Here is a 19,526-nt window from a genome sequence, read left to right as displayed (position 1 = left end):
TATTTATTTATTTATTTATTTATGTTTTTCCAGACAGGATTTTTCTGTGTAGCCCCAGCTCTTCTGGAACTCACTGTGTAGACCAGGCTGGCCTCAAACTCACAGAGATCCGCCTGCCTCTGCCTCCTGAGTTCTAGGATTAAAGGTGTACAGTTCCAAGCCAGACTTCATAGTTCTATTTTTAGCTTTTTGAAACCCTCCACACTGGTTTCCATGGTGGCTGCACTGATTTGCACATCTGCCCATAGTAAATACAGTTCCCTTCCTCTCCAGCATTCTCTGTCACTGTTTCCCGGTTGGTGGTCGTGACCGGGGTGAGACGTGGTCTCAGGGCAGGTTTAATTTTCATTTCCTGATGTGTCAGGATCCTGAACACTTTTCAGATATTTGTTGGTCATTGTGTTTCTTTTTAGAGTTCTTCACCCAGCGCACTCTCTAATTTAGTAACTGGAAGACCTGAGGTTTTCTGGTGTTGAGTTTTTGCAATTTTTCATATTTTGGAGGCATTAACCATTGTCTAAAGGAAGCTGCCAAAGTTTTTGTTTTTGTTAACAGCTATTTCTAGGCATTTGTTGCTCTTGAGAAAACAAAAACATGAAGAAAATCACATTAATGTTCAAGCAAGGCATGCCAAGCTACATCTGATGGGAAGTTTCCTGTTGAAGAACCCAGTGTCGCTGTCTCCTTTCTCTTTTCTTTTTTTTTTCTTTTTTTAAACTCAGGGTTTCTCTGTGTAGCCCAGGCTGTCCTGGAACTTGCTCTGTGAACTAGGGTAGCCTCAAACTCACAGAGATCATAGTCTTCTTAGTTCTTTTCTCTGCTGCCCCACACCCCACATGGCTGAACCAGGGGTGCTGTGTGATAGTCTGATTAGAACCCTGCAGAAGACTCTAGAAAAGGCTGTGCTAGGATGAGCTGGCAGAAGGCCAAGGCACTGCCTTCCTAATGTGATCTTAGCCAATCAGAAAAAGATTCCTGGTGATGATTTTGTTGCCAGATGAAAAGCCTGTGTGAAGAGGCCTGGGAGAGCTGGAAATCCCCTGTGTGACAGACTTCCCTCACAGCCCAGGACAGAGCTGAAGTTCTTCCCCCTTAGGAAAGGAGTAGGAGAGGCCGAGCCCTCAGCTTATGTGTGGAGGTCTGAGGTGGGGGTGAGGACACCAAGAGCACCCATCTCTCAGGTCCCTGGATGGCCATGTTTGTCTGCCAACCATTCCACATCTAACTTTGATGATCCTCTTTATGCCCCCTGCATAGGCTGAGATCTGTGTCCACCCTGAGCACCACAGCTGCTGGGAGCCCAGGGCCGTCCCTCCTGCTTCTCTACATCAGTGTGTGAAGTGTGGGCCCCAGCAATGCTGCAGCTCACCTGCGCTGCCAGAGCCCTCATGGGATGTTCTTGCTGCCCCGTCTCTATCCCTTTCCCTTTCCCTGGTCAAGTCTGCTTTCTGGTCCTGTCCCCCGTTTAACTAGGATCTAAAATGATTGAGACTTAGTGTTTAGTCACCGGTGTTGCCAGGCACTGCTCCAGCTGACTGATCAGTAGGCTCGGTAGTGTGCTCAAACCTGAGGAGACACGATTGGAAGCACACGTTGATCACTGACTCTAGGGCTGGCACCGTGTGACAAGCCTGTGAACAGTCTTCCTGAAGCAGCTGCTTCACATCTTCGACCTTTTGTCCTTCAAACACCAGGTGACTGCATATGGAGCCCTAAGAACTTATGGTTGCTTTTGATGACATCGTGGATGTGTGTAGGATTTAAACAGCTGAAGAATTCCTAAGAGATAAGGTTGGGTTAACTAACTTCTCAAATATTTCCATTGGAATATCATGAATGCAAAAGGTACCTCCATGAGGAAGATTCCTGAGCCAGCAGGGCTGGGCCTCACACTGACCTGCTGTTTCCAACACTCACACATGGTAGTTCTCATTATTAACCACATCACATCACTCTTTCCTGTGTGCACAGGAAGCGTTAGCTGTACAGCGGTCAGAGCATGGTTCACATTTTACAAGAATTCCAAGGTTAGAAAGAGGTTCTTGTTGACTCCTAAGAACTCTGCTTTCTCACCTGAGGGTCCCCAGTGTCAGACAAGACAAAGGACAATCTCTGTCCGCTAATACATGGTTTCTATTAATCCCCTACTAAACCCCTCAAGAATAACAGCAATTTTAAAATAACTATCTCAAAGTTGTCTATACTTGACTCACTTTTCTCTTTTGTCTCTTTAAACTCCAAACATAGTCAGTCTGCAGTCTGGACAGCTTTACCCTGTAACTGAGAGGAATTGTCACCTCAAATGTTCACCCAGGGGGCTCCATGAAGATACAATCATGCACACACAGCACAGAGAGCCTTTGTAAACAATGTCTGCCCAGAGACTGGTGACACGCTTCAGCTCTGGTGCTGATTGGCTCCTCTCCTGGGACCAACCCAGTACTCACAGAGGCTTCTACAGATTTTGCTCTCTGAAGGGCACAGCAGGTGTGCGTCCTGGTGGCTGCCATTACCTTTTCCTTCGAGATGGCTGTGCAGGTCCCCAGCCTCCTCCTTGCAACAGCTGCGGTGCTGATGGTGCTGAGCAGCCCGGGGGCCGAGAGCAGAGACTCCCCAAGTAAGTGCAGGGTGGGGGTCTCCAGAGCCAGCACTCTGGGGAACTGGATCTTGGGACCCTGGGATTGCTGGGATGTGGGGGGAGCATGGTAAGATTCCGACTTTAAAACAGTCTTTTATTGTAGATTTCCTTTATCTGGAAGAGAGGGCAAGGTTATATTCTTATTTCTCTGTTCTAGTACTGAAGTTAGGATGGTGCCTACTGCACAGGCCGAGCCTGGCATATTGAAGTAGGAGGAGACAGAGTTCAAATCAGAACCCAGGACAGGGAGTGCGGGGTTATGTCTGAGAAAACAGCAGGGTTGACATAGCAGCCCCCCTCCCTACCCCAGACACCCCCACCTCCAGCTCTCTGTCTGGAGGAAATGCTGCATCGTGAGATGGGAAACATGGGTCAGTGACACTCTTGTAGTCCTGGTATTTGAGGAAAATTCCTGGTGTGGAGTGGAGGTTTAAGGGAGGCAAACTCTAGGCATCCAACCCTGAGAGAACCAGCAGACAGGAGTCTAAATTTCTTCAGCAAATGGAAGCTTGAGGACTCTAGATTGGTAAACTGAATTTCCCAGAAAGAGTCAGGCATAGAAGGAAACTATGTGATACACACGGGAGACCCCTCAGTTCAGAGATGGGGGTGCTTTATCTACTTCATACAGAGTCCCCGCCCCACGAATGCCTGTGTGCAGTTTAACTTCCCTCAGCAGTTATTCTTGAGATGCTCGGTCCTGTGAGTTCCAGGACAGCCTGGTTTACAAAGTGAGTTTCAGGACAGCTAGGGTTGTTACACAGAGAAACCCTGTCTAGAAAAACTAAACAAACTAACAAAAAGATCCTCTGCTGAGTCACTGTCCAGGCAGGCCCGGAGGAGGTCTCCTGTCTTCCAGCAGGTGCTCTCTGAGAATAAATGCACCCTAGGGTCCAGGAGGTCAGGGCCCTTTGCACCCAGGAGAGAATCCCACTGTGTTTGCGCTGGGGTATTTTACTTTCTACTTTGGTACAGTGTATTTTGACCAGATTCTCCCCCACTTCAAAACTCCACCCAGACCCAAGCCCCTCTCTACCCCACCCAACCTTGAACGTTCTCTTTAAAGAATTTTTGTTGTTGTTTTGTTTGTTTTTCTAAACAGGGTTTCTCTGTGTAGCTTTGGAGCCTGTCCTGAACTAGTTCTGTAGACCAGGCTGGCCCCGAACTCACAGAGATCCACCTGCCTCTGCCTCTGAGTGCTGGGTAAAGGTGTGTGTCACCACGGCCTGGCAGAAAACAAAACAAAACAAAACACCCCCCCCCCCAAAAAAAAACCCACTGCACTAAGTACAATTGGTGCTTCCGGGGATATTCTTGTCAGGAAGAGTCGGTCGCTCGACTCCCTCTCTTGAGCTCTTCTTTACTTAGAAGGAAGCCTCCCTCAGGTGCCCCGGAGCCCTCTAGAGGCGGGGTTCACTCAGAGTCCCCACCCTTCTAAGGCGGGTGTCCCCTCCCGCCCGCCATCTCGAGGCTCCGAGGTACCTAGAGACCGCGTCGCCCCAACCTGAAGCGCCGCGCGGGGTCAGATCGCGGGCTCCGGGGGTCTCTGCTCCCGCGCTGCCCCGGGCTGACCGAGTCCGTCCGCAGGGGATTTCGTGATCCAGTTCAAGCCCAGCTGCTACTACATCAACGGGACGCAGCGCATGCGGTATGTGACCAGGTACATCTACAACCGGGAGGAGTACGTGCGCTACGACAGCGACCTCGGCGAGCACCGCGCGGTGACCGAGCTGGGGCGGCCGGACGCCGAGTACTGGAACAGACAGAAGGACATCCTGGACCGGACGCGGGCTGAGATAGACACGGTGTGCAGACACAACTATGAGACGCTGCTCTCCATCTCCCTGCGACAGCTTGGTGAGCGAAGGCGGGTTCGCTGGAGGTGGCGGTCGTGGGGGGGAGCGTGGGGGCTGATGGGACCCCGCAGCCAGGGTTCCCAGCAGAAGGAGCTGCCATAGCCTCCTCCCTATGGTCCCTGCCCCACACAGCGCCTCCTGGGGTCTCCCTCCTGTCTCACCTTTGCCCTTTGCCCTATGACCTGTGTTGTCCATGCACCCCTATGTTCCCGGCTCTGCTGAGAACCCCCGTAGCCAAGACACCCGTCTGTGCTGACTCAGGGAAGCTAAACAGGGGAGAGGCCACCGTCCTGTAACCCTGTAACGTTGTGTTTTAACTTTTGGAGCCAAGTAATTTTCCACCGCCGTTGTGTTCCCCTGATTTCCATTTGTTCTTTGAGGGCCCAAGTTTTCTTGTGAAGGCTGTTTGCTGCCTGGCACCTACCAGAAGCCATTACTGGCGTTATGTTCTTCCTGTTTTGAAGTAGACTGCGTTGATTTGGATCATACTAAAAAATTTGTGACACAAAATCTGAGGGGAAAGTATAAAACAAAACAACAACAAAGGCGTCCTCACTGGAGCCCTAGAGCTGGGGTTACAGACAGTTGAGAGTAAGCTCTGGGAACTGAATCCAGGTCCTCTGCAGGAGTAGCAAGTATCCCTAGCTGCCAGCTCTCTCCAGTCTCCAGGCTTCCTTTCCCAAGGGGAGGAGGCTGCATGGTGTATACAGTCAGTCAGGAAAGACAGTCTAGGAGATGAAGGCGGTGATGTTGTGCTGGAGTTACTTTCACATTTCTTCTTCAAAAATTATAAACTCGAAATCACAATAAGTTTTTATCTTTGTCTTACTACATTTCATGTTACAGAAGACCAGGGCCACTGTTATTTTCCTAGTGACTGCTAACATTGTATTTGTGGAGTGGATCTTCATTCAGTATTAGAGCCCAGGCATCCCCATCTCCCCTCTTCCCTGCTGGGATACTCCACATGCCTCCTCCCCCATCTCACTCACCGTCTTTTCTCCTCTGTTCCCCTAGAGCAGCCCAAGGTGACCATCTCCCTGTCCAGGAAGGAGGTCCTCAACCACCACAACAGGCTGGTCTGTTTGGTGTCAGATTTCTACCCGGCCCACATCAAAGTGCGCTGGTTCCGGAATGGCCAGGAGGAGATGGAGGGAGTTGAGTCCACACAGCTTATTAAGAATGGGGACTGGACCTACCAGATCCTGGTCATGCTGGAGATGACCCCTCAGCGGGGAGACGTCTACACCTGCCACGTGGAGCACCCCAGCCTGCAGAGCCCTGTCACTGTGGAGTGGAGTAAGGGGAACTTTTTCTTCCACTGTGGGCTGCATATGACATGGGCTCTTTGCTGTTATCACCCCATCCCTATGATGACATCACCCTACCCCTCCAAAGTCACCTACCACATCCCTCCAATGCCGCCCACGCCACCCCTCCAGTGCCACTTACCCCATCTCTCCAGTGACACCCACCCCATCCCCCAATGCCACCCATCTGATTCCACTACTGAGCTGGGAATCACAGGAAACAAGATCTCTTGTCTCATAGTAAGGGCATCAAGAGAACCTGACCTCATTGTCTTTCCCGACAGGAGTTCTGAGAGATCACTGCATACACACTGGGAACTCGTCCCTTACATCTAGAGGAGTTGACAGTGATAGCTAGTGACTGGGTATTTTAATCCAAGGTTATAGCTATGTCTATGAGGTGAAAACATCCACTTAGCCTCTCTCACTCACCACTGTGTTCAGATCTTCTGTCCCTTCCTTGCCCTGGATAGGGTCAGAGCAGAGACCAGGTCCTCCCAGCTCCTTCACCTCTTACAACTCAGGCTAAACTCTAGGCTCTCAGTCAGGGCTGCTGCAATGTGTGGGGACAAAGCTGACACCCAGGCTCTGCACTCCAGGTGCACAGTCCGAGTCTGCCCAGAGCAAGATGCTGAGTGGCATCGGGGGCTTCGTGCTGGGGCTCATCTTCCTTGGGCTGGGCCTTTTCGTCCATCACAGGAGCCAGAAAGGTGAGGAGTCAGGGGACATTTGGAATAGCAGGCTGTGCTGAGGGGAGGAGCTGGGCTGAGGGGAGGAGCTGTGCTGAGGAGAGGAGCTGGGCTGGGGTGGGAGGACATGGGAGACCCCAGGGAGGACACAGGATCCGACTTTGCTGGCTGAGTGACTGTGCCACAGCTGTGCTGGAGTTCATGCTGGGACTTCCACCACTGTCCACTCTCACTGCCTCCCTTCCAGAAGTTCCCACCACTGAGAGAGCATGGACCTTACTTTCCCTCCTTCTGGTGGCAGCTTCATCCATTCTGGGGAGCTCAGGGTCTTAGTGAACTCATGATGAGAGAACAGCTTCAGCTAAACTGCATATCCTGCTGCCCCTGGTCCATGTGAGAGAGCCCCTGCTTTTATAACAAAGCCTTTCTCTGCGACTTCCTTTTGTAGGATCGCGAGGGCCTCCTGCATCAGGTAATATTTCAGCCTTTATCTTCAGGGGGTGTGGAGGTGTGGGTGCCAGGGAAGGATATGAGACAGGTGTACCTGACAGAGTCCTGGTTCATAGCCTGTCTCTGCTGTGAGGTTGAGAGTGTCACAGCTGGTGTTTGTAGGATGCTCCAGAGGTTGTTCCCAAGCAGGACTTTGCCATTATCACTCGAGTGGTGTCTTGAGTGGAGCCTGAGCCATGCCTTGAATTTAGACACCAAGATGTTGCCTGCTCTGTGCCCCACACTAGAGACCGTGATCATGGATGTTGACAGTGGCAGAAGAGACCAACAGTCCTGCAGAGGAGACAGATTCCTCCGATTTACCAAAAAGATCAGATCATTCATGTTTCCTGGGGCTAGTGGCTTCTCTTCCACCTCCCACATGTTTGTGGCCTGTGGAGCTCTGTGCCCCCTTTAGCTGTCTTCACCTCTGCACAGGTGATGGGGAGGTGGTGCCATGGCCTGGTCACAGCTTTCTTTGTTTAACTCAACAGAACCCTGCAGGGGAGTCAGGCATCTCCAGGGGACCTTTTGTGACCACTCCCTCTCTCTGTCTTTGCAGGGCTTCTACAGTGATTCCTGGTGTTCTGGCTGAGTTGACTGTCACACTATAAAGCTTGTCCCTGCCCCCAGTTCCCGTCTGTGCCAGCCTGTTTGTCCCTCTCTGATCTAGAGTCTAGCATGTTTCCAGTGTACCCACCAGTTCAACTTTCATGATCCCCAACTTCCCAAGGCTCTGTCTTTGCCTCTGCTCCTGGATTGATTTGAGAGACTCTGTCCGTGTACTGCAGCACAATCTGCTCAAACCCCAAGCCTTCTTTTTCCACTGTCCCATACAGGCTGCTGAAGGGATGTCCTGAAAACATTCACCTCTTTTTCATAATTAAACAGGTTATGAATTATGTATCTTGATTTTCTTTAACTGACAGGGCTGGGTGGGAGTGATGCGGGGCAAGGTGGCCCAGCCAAATTGTGGCCAGAAGTGGCGGTTTCTACTATGAAGGCAACTGGAACCATCTTGGCTCCATGTTAATGTGGGCTGAGGAGACAGACACCTGCTGTCACATCTTCATGGCTGGTGTCCTGTTCTCACACCACCACGGCCTCCTTCAGGTTGGTGAGGACAGTGCAACGAAACATCACAGAATTGTTGGGGACGGATGCTGTGACTTCTGATCACCGGTGTCCCAAATGTGTCCTGTGAAGTCACATTGGTGAAAGCTCACTTTCATTTTTTAGAGATTACAGTCAACATTTTTTTTTTGTGGTTACAAATGATAACCACTCAACTTAATCCTATTGTGTTGATGTTGTAAGGAGGCTGGGTGTTGTTGGTCAGCAGTGACTGGGTACCTGTGACTGATGAGAATCGTCTCTCCTTGGTGTCACCACCATCTACCCCATCTCCTTCACCGCATCTCCTGGTCCCTGTGTCCCTGTGTCTCTCCATCTCTGTCTCTTGTTCCTCCTGTCTGTCTCACTGAACAGAGCCTTCTCTCTCCATTTTCTCTGTCCACACATTGGTCATTTGTCCTTTTCTCTGTGTTTCTTTTGCATCTCTGTTTTCTACATCTCTCCTGTTACTTCAGATCTTAACTGTTTCTGGGTGTATTTCTGACTCTGTTGTACGTCTACCAATATTTTGACATTTTGGGGGAAATCTTCACTGACCAATCCTGGGTGACATACACAATGTTGAGAAACATCATCTGCACAAGGATGTGAACAGCTGGCATTGTGTTCATCCCTCTTGTTAGGGAAATGAATTTCTAGAGCCTCCACATGGAGGTGGTTACATCAGCCTCATGGGGCACCTGCATCTCCAAATCCCCTCGGTTTGTGACATTTTATGGAGACACATCATTTTGGAGACACATCATTGGGCCTCTTTGTGAGAGGCTTTCTAGATTAAATTGAGGTGGGAAACTTTACCTTAAATGGGTTGAGGTCCCCAACAGAGGGGAGGGGAAGCAAAGGCTACAGCTGTGACTTCCCATTCTCCTAGTAGCCTACCCCATGATAATGAACTGTTCCTCCTTGAATCATAAGCTAAGAGAGACCCCTGACTGCTGTTGCTCCCTGCCAGGTGAGAACAAGCAGAACAGTCGTCTGTGGTCCTTAGTCCCCACTGAGCATGCACAACTTCACGTATGACCAGCATTTCACAGGCACATGGTGTCATCACCGAACTGAAATTCTTAGGGGTTGGAGCCCTTATCAGCTGTGAACATTGTGACCTCTTGATCTTAGTGCCATTCTCTACCTGGTTACTAGGAGAGTCACCACACACGGTGGCCTCTTTGATTGGTTTCAGTCCTGAGAGCTGCAGCCCATCTTCAGCTTTTCCTTTCTATTCTTTTTTTGTTTTTGTTTTTGTTTCTTTGAGACAGGGTTTCTCTGTACCTTTGGTACCTGTTCCGGCACTTGTTCTGTAGACCAGGCTGGCCGTGAACTCAGAGAGATCCTCCTGCTTCTGCCTCCCAACTGCTGGTATTAAAGGCGTGCGCCAGCACCACCTGACCAGTTTTCCTTCCTTAAATACTGGCGAGCCTATCACTGAGATCATGGAAGACCATGTCTCAGAGGAGCACACCCTCATTTACACACTTTGTGTAGAGGATGTTGATAGGATTCTCATCCTCTGGACAGGGTCAGAATGGGGAGCAGGCCTTTGTATCTTCTGAGATCCAGACTGCAACACAGGTCATCAGCCAGGGCTACTATGGGGTGTACAGACTGCACTTGGGGTTCTGCTCCCCAAGTTCTGTAACGGCGTAAACGAATGCAGACAGATTGTAAAAAAATATATATCTATAGCTTTAATGTAGAAATAGACTTACAGAACCACCTTTCCAGCGGAGACCAGGAAAGCAGAAGCAACGGCTGGGAGCACGCTGGCCAAACTGATAGGCAGACATTAGCCCGAGGCGAACACGCCCCCCAAGGGGCGGGACTTATCCCTACAAAGTTCAAAGTCTGAGTTTTCCTGAACGAGATGTACATATACACACACACACAAACACACACACACACACCACATTTTGTTATCCATTCATGAAAATTTAGGTTGTTTCTTTGTCTTAACTATTGTGAATATCATTATAGCAAACATTGGCATGTACATATCTCTTAAATAGACTGATATTTTTTCATATGTACCTGTAGTCAAACTTTCTTTAGACTTCCAGCTCCCAAATAATGACACAGAGACTTCTTATTAAGTATGAAAGCTTGGTCTTAGCTTAGGCTTGTTCCAAATAGCTCTCAAAACTTTAATTAACCCATTTATATGAATCTAAGTTATGCCATGTTTCTCGTTACCTTCCCTTCATACTGTACATCTGATTCCCTCTGCATCTCGCTGGTGAATCCCTGCATCTCTGATTCTTCTCCTGAGTTCTTTTCCTTGAAAGTTGCACCTATCCTTTCCTGCCTACCTATTGGCCATTCAGCTCTTCATTAAACCAATCAAAAGGTGCCTTAGGCAGGTGATCAAGTATCCCACAACATGTACCCACAAGCAGAACTGCCAGATTACATGGCAGTTTTATTTAGGTGAGGAATTTTCAAAAGCGTGACTGGGCGTCTTTCTGCAGTGGGTGCTGTCCTGTCTACACACATTCCTCTATGGAAATCAAAGCATTTGCTCATCCCATTCTGCTCCCCTGGAGCTGCCCTAGGCAATGAGAGCTGATTCACTGGGTTTTGTTCCACTGTTTGGGGTGTAAAGACCCAGAACTTTACTCTAGTTTGGGCAGCCTCAGTTGTCTGTGGTTTAGACCATGAACTTCTTGTGGCTGAAATTAGTTCATCTTTACAGCCCTGCTTGAATTCATGGCTCTACTTATAAAATCTACCAGTTGCTACAGTCAGTTCAATGTATGGATCTGTGAGTTCTTCCCTTACATATGGCTGAAGTCTCTCCCCCACTTATTAGATGAAGGCTTTGACATTTCTACCCTTCTTTTTCTCTTCTTTGCACTTCCACGTGTCAAATTGAGCTTTCTGCCTTTTAATCCTACAACTTGGAAAAATGATTATCATTTACAAGCACCACCTGGTCGCTCATTGCCCATGGTGTGTCATGGAACTGTAATAGTGAAATCCTTCACAGTCGTATCTTTGACTTCCTGTTTTCTGATTGACACTATGTCATAATCTGAATCAACTTCTAATAAAATTATGCATTAAGTAAATGTTTATATCCTCTTGTTGGAGCCTGTGTCGCTCCAACACAGATTCCCTAACTGGACTGAAACAGAGTCGCGAGGAATAATCAGACGCAACTTAACATGGTCATCATGAAAGGGCATCTCAGGGTCTTTCTCCTGACGATTTCCTGAAGATCTCTCTCGTTTATTATCCAAACAACTTATATACCAACACATCAATTGAGTGGGAAAATACATTAGGCTGTCTGTTAGGTAACCAGATGAATGGCCTTCTGTCACATCCACATCTGTCACTTAGGCCTAAATTAGCATCTCTATAAGACATCCTCCAAATTACAAAGGAAGAAGCTCCAAACATCCAGATCATTAGGTCACCAGCTTCAGCCAACACCTCTCCTCAGGTGATCTACATTTATAACAAAAGAGAAAGGAGCAGCACATCCCGGCTATTGTTAGGCAGAGACAGCTTGTCTACAGAGCTACAGTGACCACCTCAGATGGGTGTAGGGATAAGTCCGCCCCTTAGGGGGCGTGTTCGCCTCGGGCTAATGTTTACCTATAAATCTGGCAAACGTGCTCCCAGCCTTTGCTTCTGCTTTCCTGGTCTCCAGAACGGTGGTTCTGTAAGTCTATTTCCCCATTAAAGCTGTATATATTTTTACAATCTATTTGCATTCATTTACACCATTACAGATGGGGCCTATGGCTTTTGTTCCTGGCTGCCACACCGTACAGAAATATGGGCCTACATCCTCTCACATTCAAAAGTTTTTTATCCTTTCCGGCTGTGATTTAGAAAATGCACACACTTGTTAATAGAAAGTATTTTTCTATTAGAGCTTGAGGCTTTCCTTATCATCCTTTACATGAAAATAATATTTTTGCTTTGTTTTTTAATTTTGAGGCAGAATCTAATTACATAGCTCTGACTATCTTGGAACTCACTCTGTAGACCAGGTTGGACTCAAACTCAGAGATCTGTCTGTCTTTGTCTCCTGTGTGCTGAGATTAAAGGGGTGTGCTACCACTGCCTGGTGATAAAATAATCTTTTTAAAGCATTTGAGTGTTTTGTATCTGTCTGTGCACCACATGTGTGCAGTGTCCAAGGAGGCCAATAGAGGGCGTTGGTTGCTGCACCTGGAACTGTAAGATTGCAATCTGACATGCAGGTGCTGAGAACCAAACTTGGGTTCTCTGTAAAACCCACAAGTGTTCTTAATTACTCCCCAAGCCCCAATATTTTACATTCCTTTTCGATTATTAGAACTATTATAAATATTTACTCCTTTTTATTTCTTATGTGTATGTGCATGTGCCTGAGTGTATATGTGCACCACATGGATACAGGATCCTGAGGAGGTCAGAATAGGGCGTGCATCCCCTGTAACTGGAGTTATAGACAGCTGTTCTGTGGGTGCTGCGGGCCAAACCCAAGTCCTCTGGAAGAATAGCCAGTGCTCTTAACTGCTAACACTTCTCTTTGGTCCCCATTTATTAATAATAATAATAAAATTTTGCATTCTTTATTTAATAATTTCTGATAGTATAAATCACTTTTCTGCTGCTGTGGTAAGCACATTGACCAAGGTGACTTAAAGAAGGATTTACTGAGGCTGATGGTTCCAGAGGGATAAGAGTCGGTCACGACCACAGTGAGGAGGATGGCAGCAGACAGGCATGGCGGTTAGAGCAGGATGTGGAGAGCTCACATCTTGAACCACAAGCAGGAAGCAGAGACAGTAAACTGGGAATGGCAAGTGAGAAACCTCAAAGCCTGCCCCAATGACACACTCTTCAGACACCTCTATCCCCCATTTCTCCCAAGGCTCAGAGGACATTGCAGACGAGGAGGCAGAAAGAATTGAAGAGCTGGGAGGTCAGGGTGGGGAGAACACCGTGCTGTAGACAGGATTTGGTTACTACACTTAGGAGCTGCATAATATCAAGTCATCCAGAATTCCTGTGTGGATGAGGGAAGTGCTCTCCGGGCCCCACCGCTTACAGGTATAACTGCTGGAGGAAGGAGAATCATTACTTCTTGAGGGTGCAGTCACTGCTGAGGATTCCCACACCCCAGTGGATGCCCCCACAGCCACACACTTATGAACAGCTCTGACTAGACATGAAGTTTAGATGGGATGTTTTAGGAAAGTATTTGAAGGAGTAAGAAGGGGAGATGGGAGGTGAATATAATCATATTTCATTGTATCTATGTAGGAAATTTTCCAAAATAAAAAAATTAAAAAACACTCTTGGTATGAATTTTAAAAAAATTCCACTCAAGTAGTGTATTTGTTACAGCTAATAAGCCTATGTTAACACATCATTATTATTCTAAATATAGTTTATAATTCACTTAAAATATTTATTAATTATATGTGTACAGGTGTTCTGCCTACACTTATGTCTATGCATCACATGTTGCAGTGCCCAAGGGGATCAGAAGACAGCACTGGATCCCATAGAACTGGAGTTACCCACAGTTGTGAGAGGCCATGCAGGTGCTGGGAACTGACCCTGGGTCCTCTACAAGAGCAGCCAGTGTTCTGAACCACTGTCTCTCCAGCCCCATGATTCTCTTGTGATGTTGGTGCATTCTGAGGGTTTGGACAAGTGAATGACAGGTATCAGTCACTGCAGTGTCAAATGGCTGTTTCACCGCCCTATAATCTATGCTCTCTGATACACATTTCATGTTCAGATTCTCTGGGTTTAATAATTCCTATCTGAAGTTTAAATTATTCTCTTCTGCCTCATAGGTAGCTTTCTCTCTTGAATCTCACCCCTCCCTTCCCTAAATAGACAGAGTTGTCACACATGACATGGTTTGACTAAAAGCTTACAGGTCACATAAGGGAACATACCTTCACTAGAGAGACAAAAACCTAGCTAGACAGTCTACTCTCTCATCATAAGGGCTCCCTTACCTGTTCGATGGTGGTGTCTCATGGGCATTATCATCCTGTTATGGGTAACTTTATTTTAAGTCTTTTTATATTTGTTCATGCATGTGTGTGCATGTGCATATGTGTGTGTGTGTGTGTAAGAAGCTTCTACAGTAGTAGGTTCCACAAGACGTTTTTTGGAAGGTCTTCAGTATTATTTATCCTTCCTCACATTCCCTCCTCTGCTCTGCTCTTCCATGCTCACCCCAATTTAACCCTTCTTATCCCACTACTCCCCCCTCCCCTTTTATCCCAGTGCATTTTTTTCCCCCTTTTGGAAACTCCTCACAAGGTTGTTTATGAATTCCCTGACATCTGTGGGTATTCCAAATGAAACACATGCATCTGAGAATTCAAATTAACTTTAGCATATAAATAATGACATCATGGCAGTCTCACACAGTCACATCAGGTGGACCTGGCTTTTGCTTCTTCCCTCCACCACCCTCCTCACCCTCTCCCTAACTTGTTCCCTTACTCCTCACCAGATATGCCTTCTGCTTTCATTTATAGCACAGTTCATCCCTTTAGACAATGTAATAATGGATATAAATATGAATATCAATAACTGCAATGAAAATATAATAACTTCTAAACTGTAGAAGGACATGACTAAGAAATATTAGATACTTTACTCAAATTATGTGAAGCTTGATGTATTGCCTGCCATATGCTGAGTCCTGTCTTTGGGTATAAATTTCTTTGCCTTGAACTGTGCTGTGTATCTAATGTGCCGCACCAGCGCGGGCTGGAACCAAGAGTCTCAGCGGAGGGTGTCCAGGTTGAACGAATACACAGAGCGTGAGCTTGAGGTGGAACAGCTTTTTTTATTGTCCAGTTGAGGCTGGCTTTTATACCATGGCACCAAATGAGGAGGGGGCTGCGAAGGGACTGTAACCTGACCCTGGCAGGGATCAAGGAACGGTCATCATGCACTGAAAATTCCTTCCTTCCCCGCTCCAGGAGCAAAGGGAATTTATTGTTTTTTCCTTGCAGATTAGCACCTCAAATGGGGGGCAGGGATATCAACTCGGGGCTGCAGTTCCCACACTAATGTGCTAGTGTTCTGTTTTCCCAATTGCTTTCTAAGTTCAACAACGCAGTTGGCATGGACAGAAATGTTCTTAGGTTTTATAACAACCCTCAGTGTCTGTTGGAGGAGGGGTGCTTGTTGGTTCTCGGCAGTCTGGCTAGCTTAGACCTGAAATAATCACACAGATGCTGTATTAATTAAATCGCTGCTTGGCCCATTAGCTCTAGCTTCTTATTGGCAAATTTCTTACATATCAATTTAACCCATTTCTATTAATCTGTGTATCGCCATTTGACAGTGGCTTACCAGCAAATTTTCAGCATGTCTGACTCTAGCGATGATTCCATGATTTCTCCTAAGTCCGCCTTCCTCCTCCCATGCTATAGGCCAAGCCAGTTTTCATTAATCAATAAAGTCAACACATAGACAGAAGGACCTCCCACACCATTTCCCCTTTTCTGTTTAAACAAAAAGGAAGGCTTTAACATAGTAAAATTACAGCCGGGCGGTGGTGGCGCACGCCTTTAATCCCAGCACTCGGGAGGCAGAGGCAGGCGGATCTCTGTGAGTTCGAGACCAGCCTGGTCTACAAGAGCTAGTTCCAGGACAGGCTCCAAAACCACAGAGAAACCCTGTCTTGAAAAACCAAAAAAAAAAAAAAAAAAAAAACCAAAAAAAAAAAAACATAGTAAAATTACATATAATAAAACAGGTATCAAATAAGAATTACAATTATAATATTTATATCTACTTTATCTTTTATCATAACTAAGGAAAACTATAATTATAACTATCTATTCTTCAACTCCATCAAAGACTCCAGAAGGATATAATATTACCTAAGCAAACAGGAAGTACATTGTAAGCAACTTTCAAAACTCTAGAATTCACAGAGACATTTCACTGCCTGGATAGTCACTCAAAGATTTTCCATACCATTGGGGCATCCATCTTCAGCCTACAGGTCCATAGTATCCAGCAGACTTTTCCATGAAACAGGAAATTTCAAAGACGGTTTCACCTATATTGGCAGTTTGCAAGTCACTTTCTTCTGTGTCCTGCAGAATGTCTAGCAGACACTTTTATGAAGCAGGAACCCCAAAGGATTGTCTCACCTTTTGGTAGTCATTTCTCTGTGTGTCTTGCATGTCAAGTTTAGCAGTCCAGGCAAGAGCAGTTTCTTGCCCAAATGGCTAACAAACTCCATAAGGAGCCTCTTCCATGTCCATCTTCCTCTTGAAGTAGCTGGTGCTGCCAGGAGCAGATGTGTCTCATTGTTATGAAAAGTCCTAAGGTTTTAAAATATTTTAAATGCCATATTCTGAAGGTCTCTGAAAGATTTGAAGAATACCTATCCATCTGAAATACATCTCTCTACATCTAGAAAATGTAACTAACATGATTACAATGTTGACTATTATAGATGACTATTAAGCTATATTTTTTAATTATACATTTTAAATGAGCTGTACAAATATAATACCTTAATGAAGAGCAAAATTATATATATATATAACAAAATTGACCTTAAACCAAGATCCATACCAATGCAAATTATTCGTATCTATATAATATTCCCTTTAAATGTAAACAAACATTTATAAACAATATTTGGGATTATGGACGTAGTACTCTCCAAAGTGCTTCATGCTGTTTATTGGGCAAAGTAACTTTTTGAGACACATGAGGGACAAGTTCCTTATCCTTTCACCTAGGGGAAAATCCCCAGACTTTGGGCAGAGAGTGTAGACTACCCTGGCAAGTCACATATAAGTGGTGTAGGGCAGGATATCATTCATCAGCTCTCCTAGTGACACAGGCAGTGCAGCTCACATGCGCCAGCCAAACAGGCTCTTTTGGGGACATGCCACCCAGCTACAAAATGAATCACACAGAGGCTTATTCTTAGTTATAAATGTCTGGTCATAACTTGGCTTTTTTTTTTTGCCAACTTTTCTTATCTTATGTTATCCCATATACTTTTTATCTCTGAACTTTTTCCATTCTCTCACTTCTGTAAATCTTGCTTTGACTCCATGGATTGATGTGTAGCTGGGCGACTGGCCCTTGATGTCTTCCTCTTACCTAGATTTCTCCTTCTACTTATTCTCTCTACCTGCCAGCCCTGCCTATCCTTTCTCCTACCTTGCTCTTGGCCATTCACATCTTTATTAAATAACCTCCCCTTCTCATTTTTCTCTCCCCATTTACCCCATCCCACCCCACCCCCAAGTTCCCAGTTTTTGCCCAGCAATCTTGTCTACTTCCCATATCCAGGAGGATGACTATATGCTTTTCTTTGGGTTCACCTTCTTATTTAGCTTCTCTAGGTATAGACCGCCTTGGCCCGTCAGTTAGTCTAGGGGTTGTAACCCGCCTGGCAGATCAGTTGTTCCAGGGTCCCGGAGAGGCACTATCTGAAAAGACATGGGCAGGAGAGTGGAAGAAGGCCAAGCAAGGTTTGTCAAAGCCTCCGTTTATTAGCGTCATGGTTGCAGCTTATATAGCCCCTGAATGAGGAATTTGGGTTGGGATGGGGGGCAGGGGCATGGGCAGGAAGGAATCTTGCAGCGATGGTTCTGGTTCGTGGGGCGGGCTCCGCTAACAGATAGCTCTCAAGATAGTTGGGTGTGGGATAGGCTCTGCCAATAAAACAGTTCTAAATACTGTTGGGGTGTGGGGCTCTCTGTAACCTCCCCAGGACAATGGTCCCTGCAATATTTTTTGGGGGAAATGGCTCCTGACATCTAGGATCACAAATTATAGGCTCAATGTCCTTTATTTATGGCTAGAAACCATTATGAGTGAGTACATCCCATGGTCATCTTTTTGGGTCTGGGTTACCTCACTCAGGATAGTGTTTTCTATTTCCATCCATTTGCATGCAAAATTCAAGATGTCATTGTTTTTTACCGCTGAGTAGTACTCTAATATGTATATATTCCACACTTTCTTCATCCATTCTTCCATTGAAGGGCATCTAGGTTGTTTTCAGGTTCTGGCTATTACAAATAATGCTGCTATGAAAATAGTTGAACAAATGCTTTTGTCATATGATAGGGCATCTCTTGGGTATATTCCCAAGAGTGGTATTGCTGGGTCTTGGGGTAGGTTGATCCCGAATTTCCTGAGAAATCGCCACACTGATTTCCAAAGTGGTTGCACAAGTTTGCATTCCCACCAGCAATGGATGAGTGTACCCCTTACTCCACAACCTCTCCAGCAAAGGCTATCATTGGTGTTTTTTATTTTAGCCATTCTGACAGGTGTAAGATGGTGTCTCAAAGTTGTTTTAATTTGCATTTCCCTGATTGCTAAGGAGGTTGAGCATGACCTTAATTGTCTTTTGGCCATTTGAATTTCTTCTGTTGAGAATTCTCTGTTCAGTTCAGTGCCCCATTTTTTAATTGGGTTAATTAGCATTTTAAAGTCTAGTTTCTTGAGTTCTTTATATATTTTGGAGATCAGACCTTTGTTGCAGGATTGGTGAAGATCTTCTCCCAGTCAGTGGGTTGCCACCACAGCTTTACAGATTTAAACAAATATAGGAGGAGGGTGAGAGGAGGGCAGGGAAGGAAGGAGGGAGGAGGGGAGAGTTTACTTTGGCTCACAGTTTTGGGGACACAGTTCATCACAGCAGTGAGGCAGGGGGAACAGGAGGTCGTTGGTCACATTGCATGCACACTAGGATGCAGAGAGAAGTTGAGGTTGGATTACTTACTCCTTTGGCCCAGCACACAACACTCTGCTTCCTGTATTCAGGATGGCTCTTGCCTCCTCACCTAAATATTTCTGGAAATGCCCTCACAGACTCACCAAGAGGTATGTCACCTGGATGATTCCAAAAAATTTCAAGAAAAACTTTAGCTTTTGCTAACATTTTTAAAAACTTTTATCACCTTTGAGATTCAAAGTTCTTTTCATTAAACCTTAGATAAAATAAAATCAATATAATTCTTTCTTTTTTCATACATGTATGTATTACATGATCTTCCTATATAGCTCTGGCTTTCCTTGTATAGACAAGGTTGGCCTTAGACTTGTGAGAACTTTTCTGATCTGTCTTTGGGGTGCTGGGATTACTGGTATGTGCCCTGTGCCTTGGCATTTCCTTACAGCAAGTAAGTGTACACTGAGGCAAATTTCATATCCTGCCCACCTGGTGTCTTCCCAGAGACAGATGACAGTGGTCAGGGCTGGGAATGAAAAGAAGAGAAAGTTCAACCTTGACTGAGATTCCCGAGCATTCCAAGGCTGCATTTGGTTGTTTCTGTGTCACCATCATGGGATTATATGACTCTGGCTTCAATAAGCTCCAAAATGAAAGACAGAAAAAAAAACCCACAAACAAAACAAAACAAGAAAAACAGTAACTGACTTACAAAAGGTGATT

The 19,526-nt window shown here is 46.1% G+C and overlaps 1 protein-coding gene across 1 annotated transcript; it reads left to right on the top strand.

Annotated features, from left to right (window-relative positions):
• The first annotated feature begins 2,477 nt into the window (after positions 1-2,477).
• LOC121435295 (H-2 class II histocompatibility antigen, A beta chain-like) lies at positions 2,478-7,874 on the top strand. The gene is made up of 6 exons (XM_041634530.1): positions 2,478-2,617; positions 4,226-4,495; positions 5,512-5,793; positions 6,404-6,514; positions 6,942-6,965; positions 7,545-7,874. Exons 1-6 carry the CDS (start codon positions 2,527-2,529, stop codon positions 7,556-7,558), a joined length of 792 nt encoding a protein of 263 aa, XP_041490464.1. The 5' UTR covers positions 2,478-2,526; the 3' UTR covers positions 7,559-7,874.
• Positions 7,875-19,526: the final 11,652 nt, after the last annotated feature.

Source organism: Microtus oregoni, unplaced genomic scaffold (genome assembly GCF_018167655.1).
Source record: "Microtus oregoni isolate MIOR12 unplaced genomic scaffold, Mior012 000046F_ref0000063, whole genome shotgun sequence".
NCBI lineage: Eukaryota > Metazoa > Chordata > Mammalia > Rodentia > Cricetidae > Microtus > Microtus oregoni.
This window is presented reverse-complemented; position numbering and strand designations above follow the sequence as displayed.

What these genes read in the sequence shown, in the direction of transcription:
- LOC121435295 (XM_041634530.1), top strand. Translation starts at nt 2,527, where the DNA reads ATGGCTGTGCAGGTCCCCAGCCTCCTCCTTGCAACAGCTGCGGTGCTG. An exon ending in CGAGAGCAGAGACTCCCCAA is followed by an intron (nt 2,618 to 4,225) that starts GTAAGTGCAGGG and finishes GTCCGTCCGCAG; the next exon opens with GGGATTTCGTGATCCAGTTC. An exon ending in CCATCACAGGAGCCAGAAAG is followed by an intron (nt 6,515 to 6,941) that starts GTGAGGAGTCAG and finishes TTCCTTTTGTAG; the next exon opens with GATCGCGAGGGCCTCCTGCA.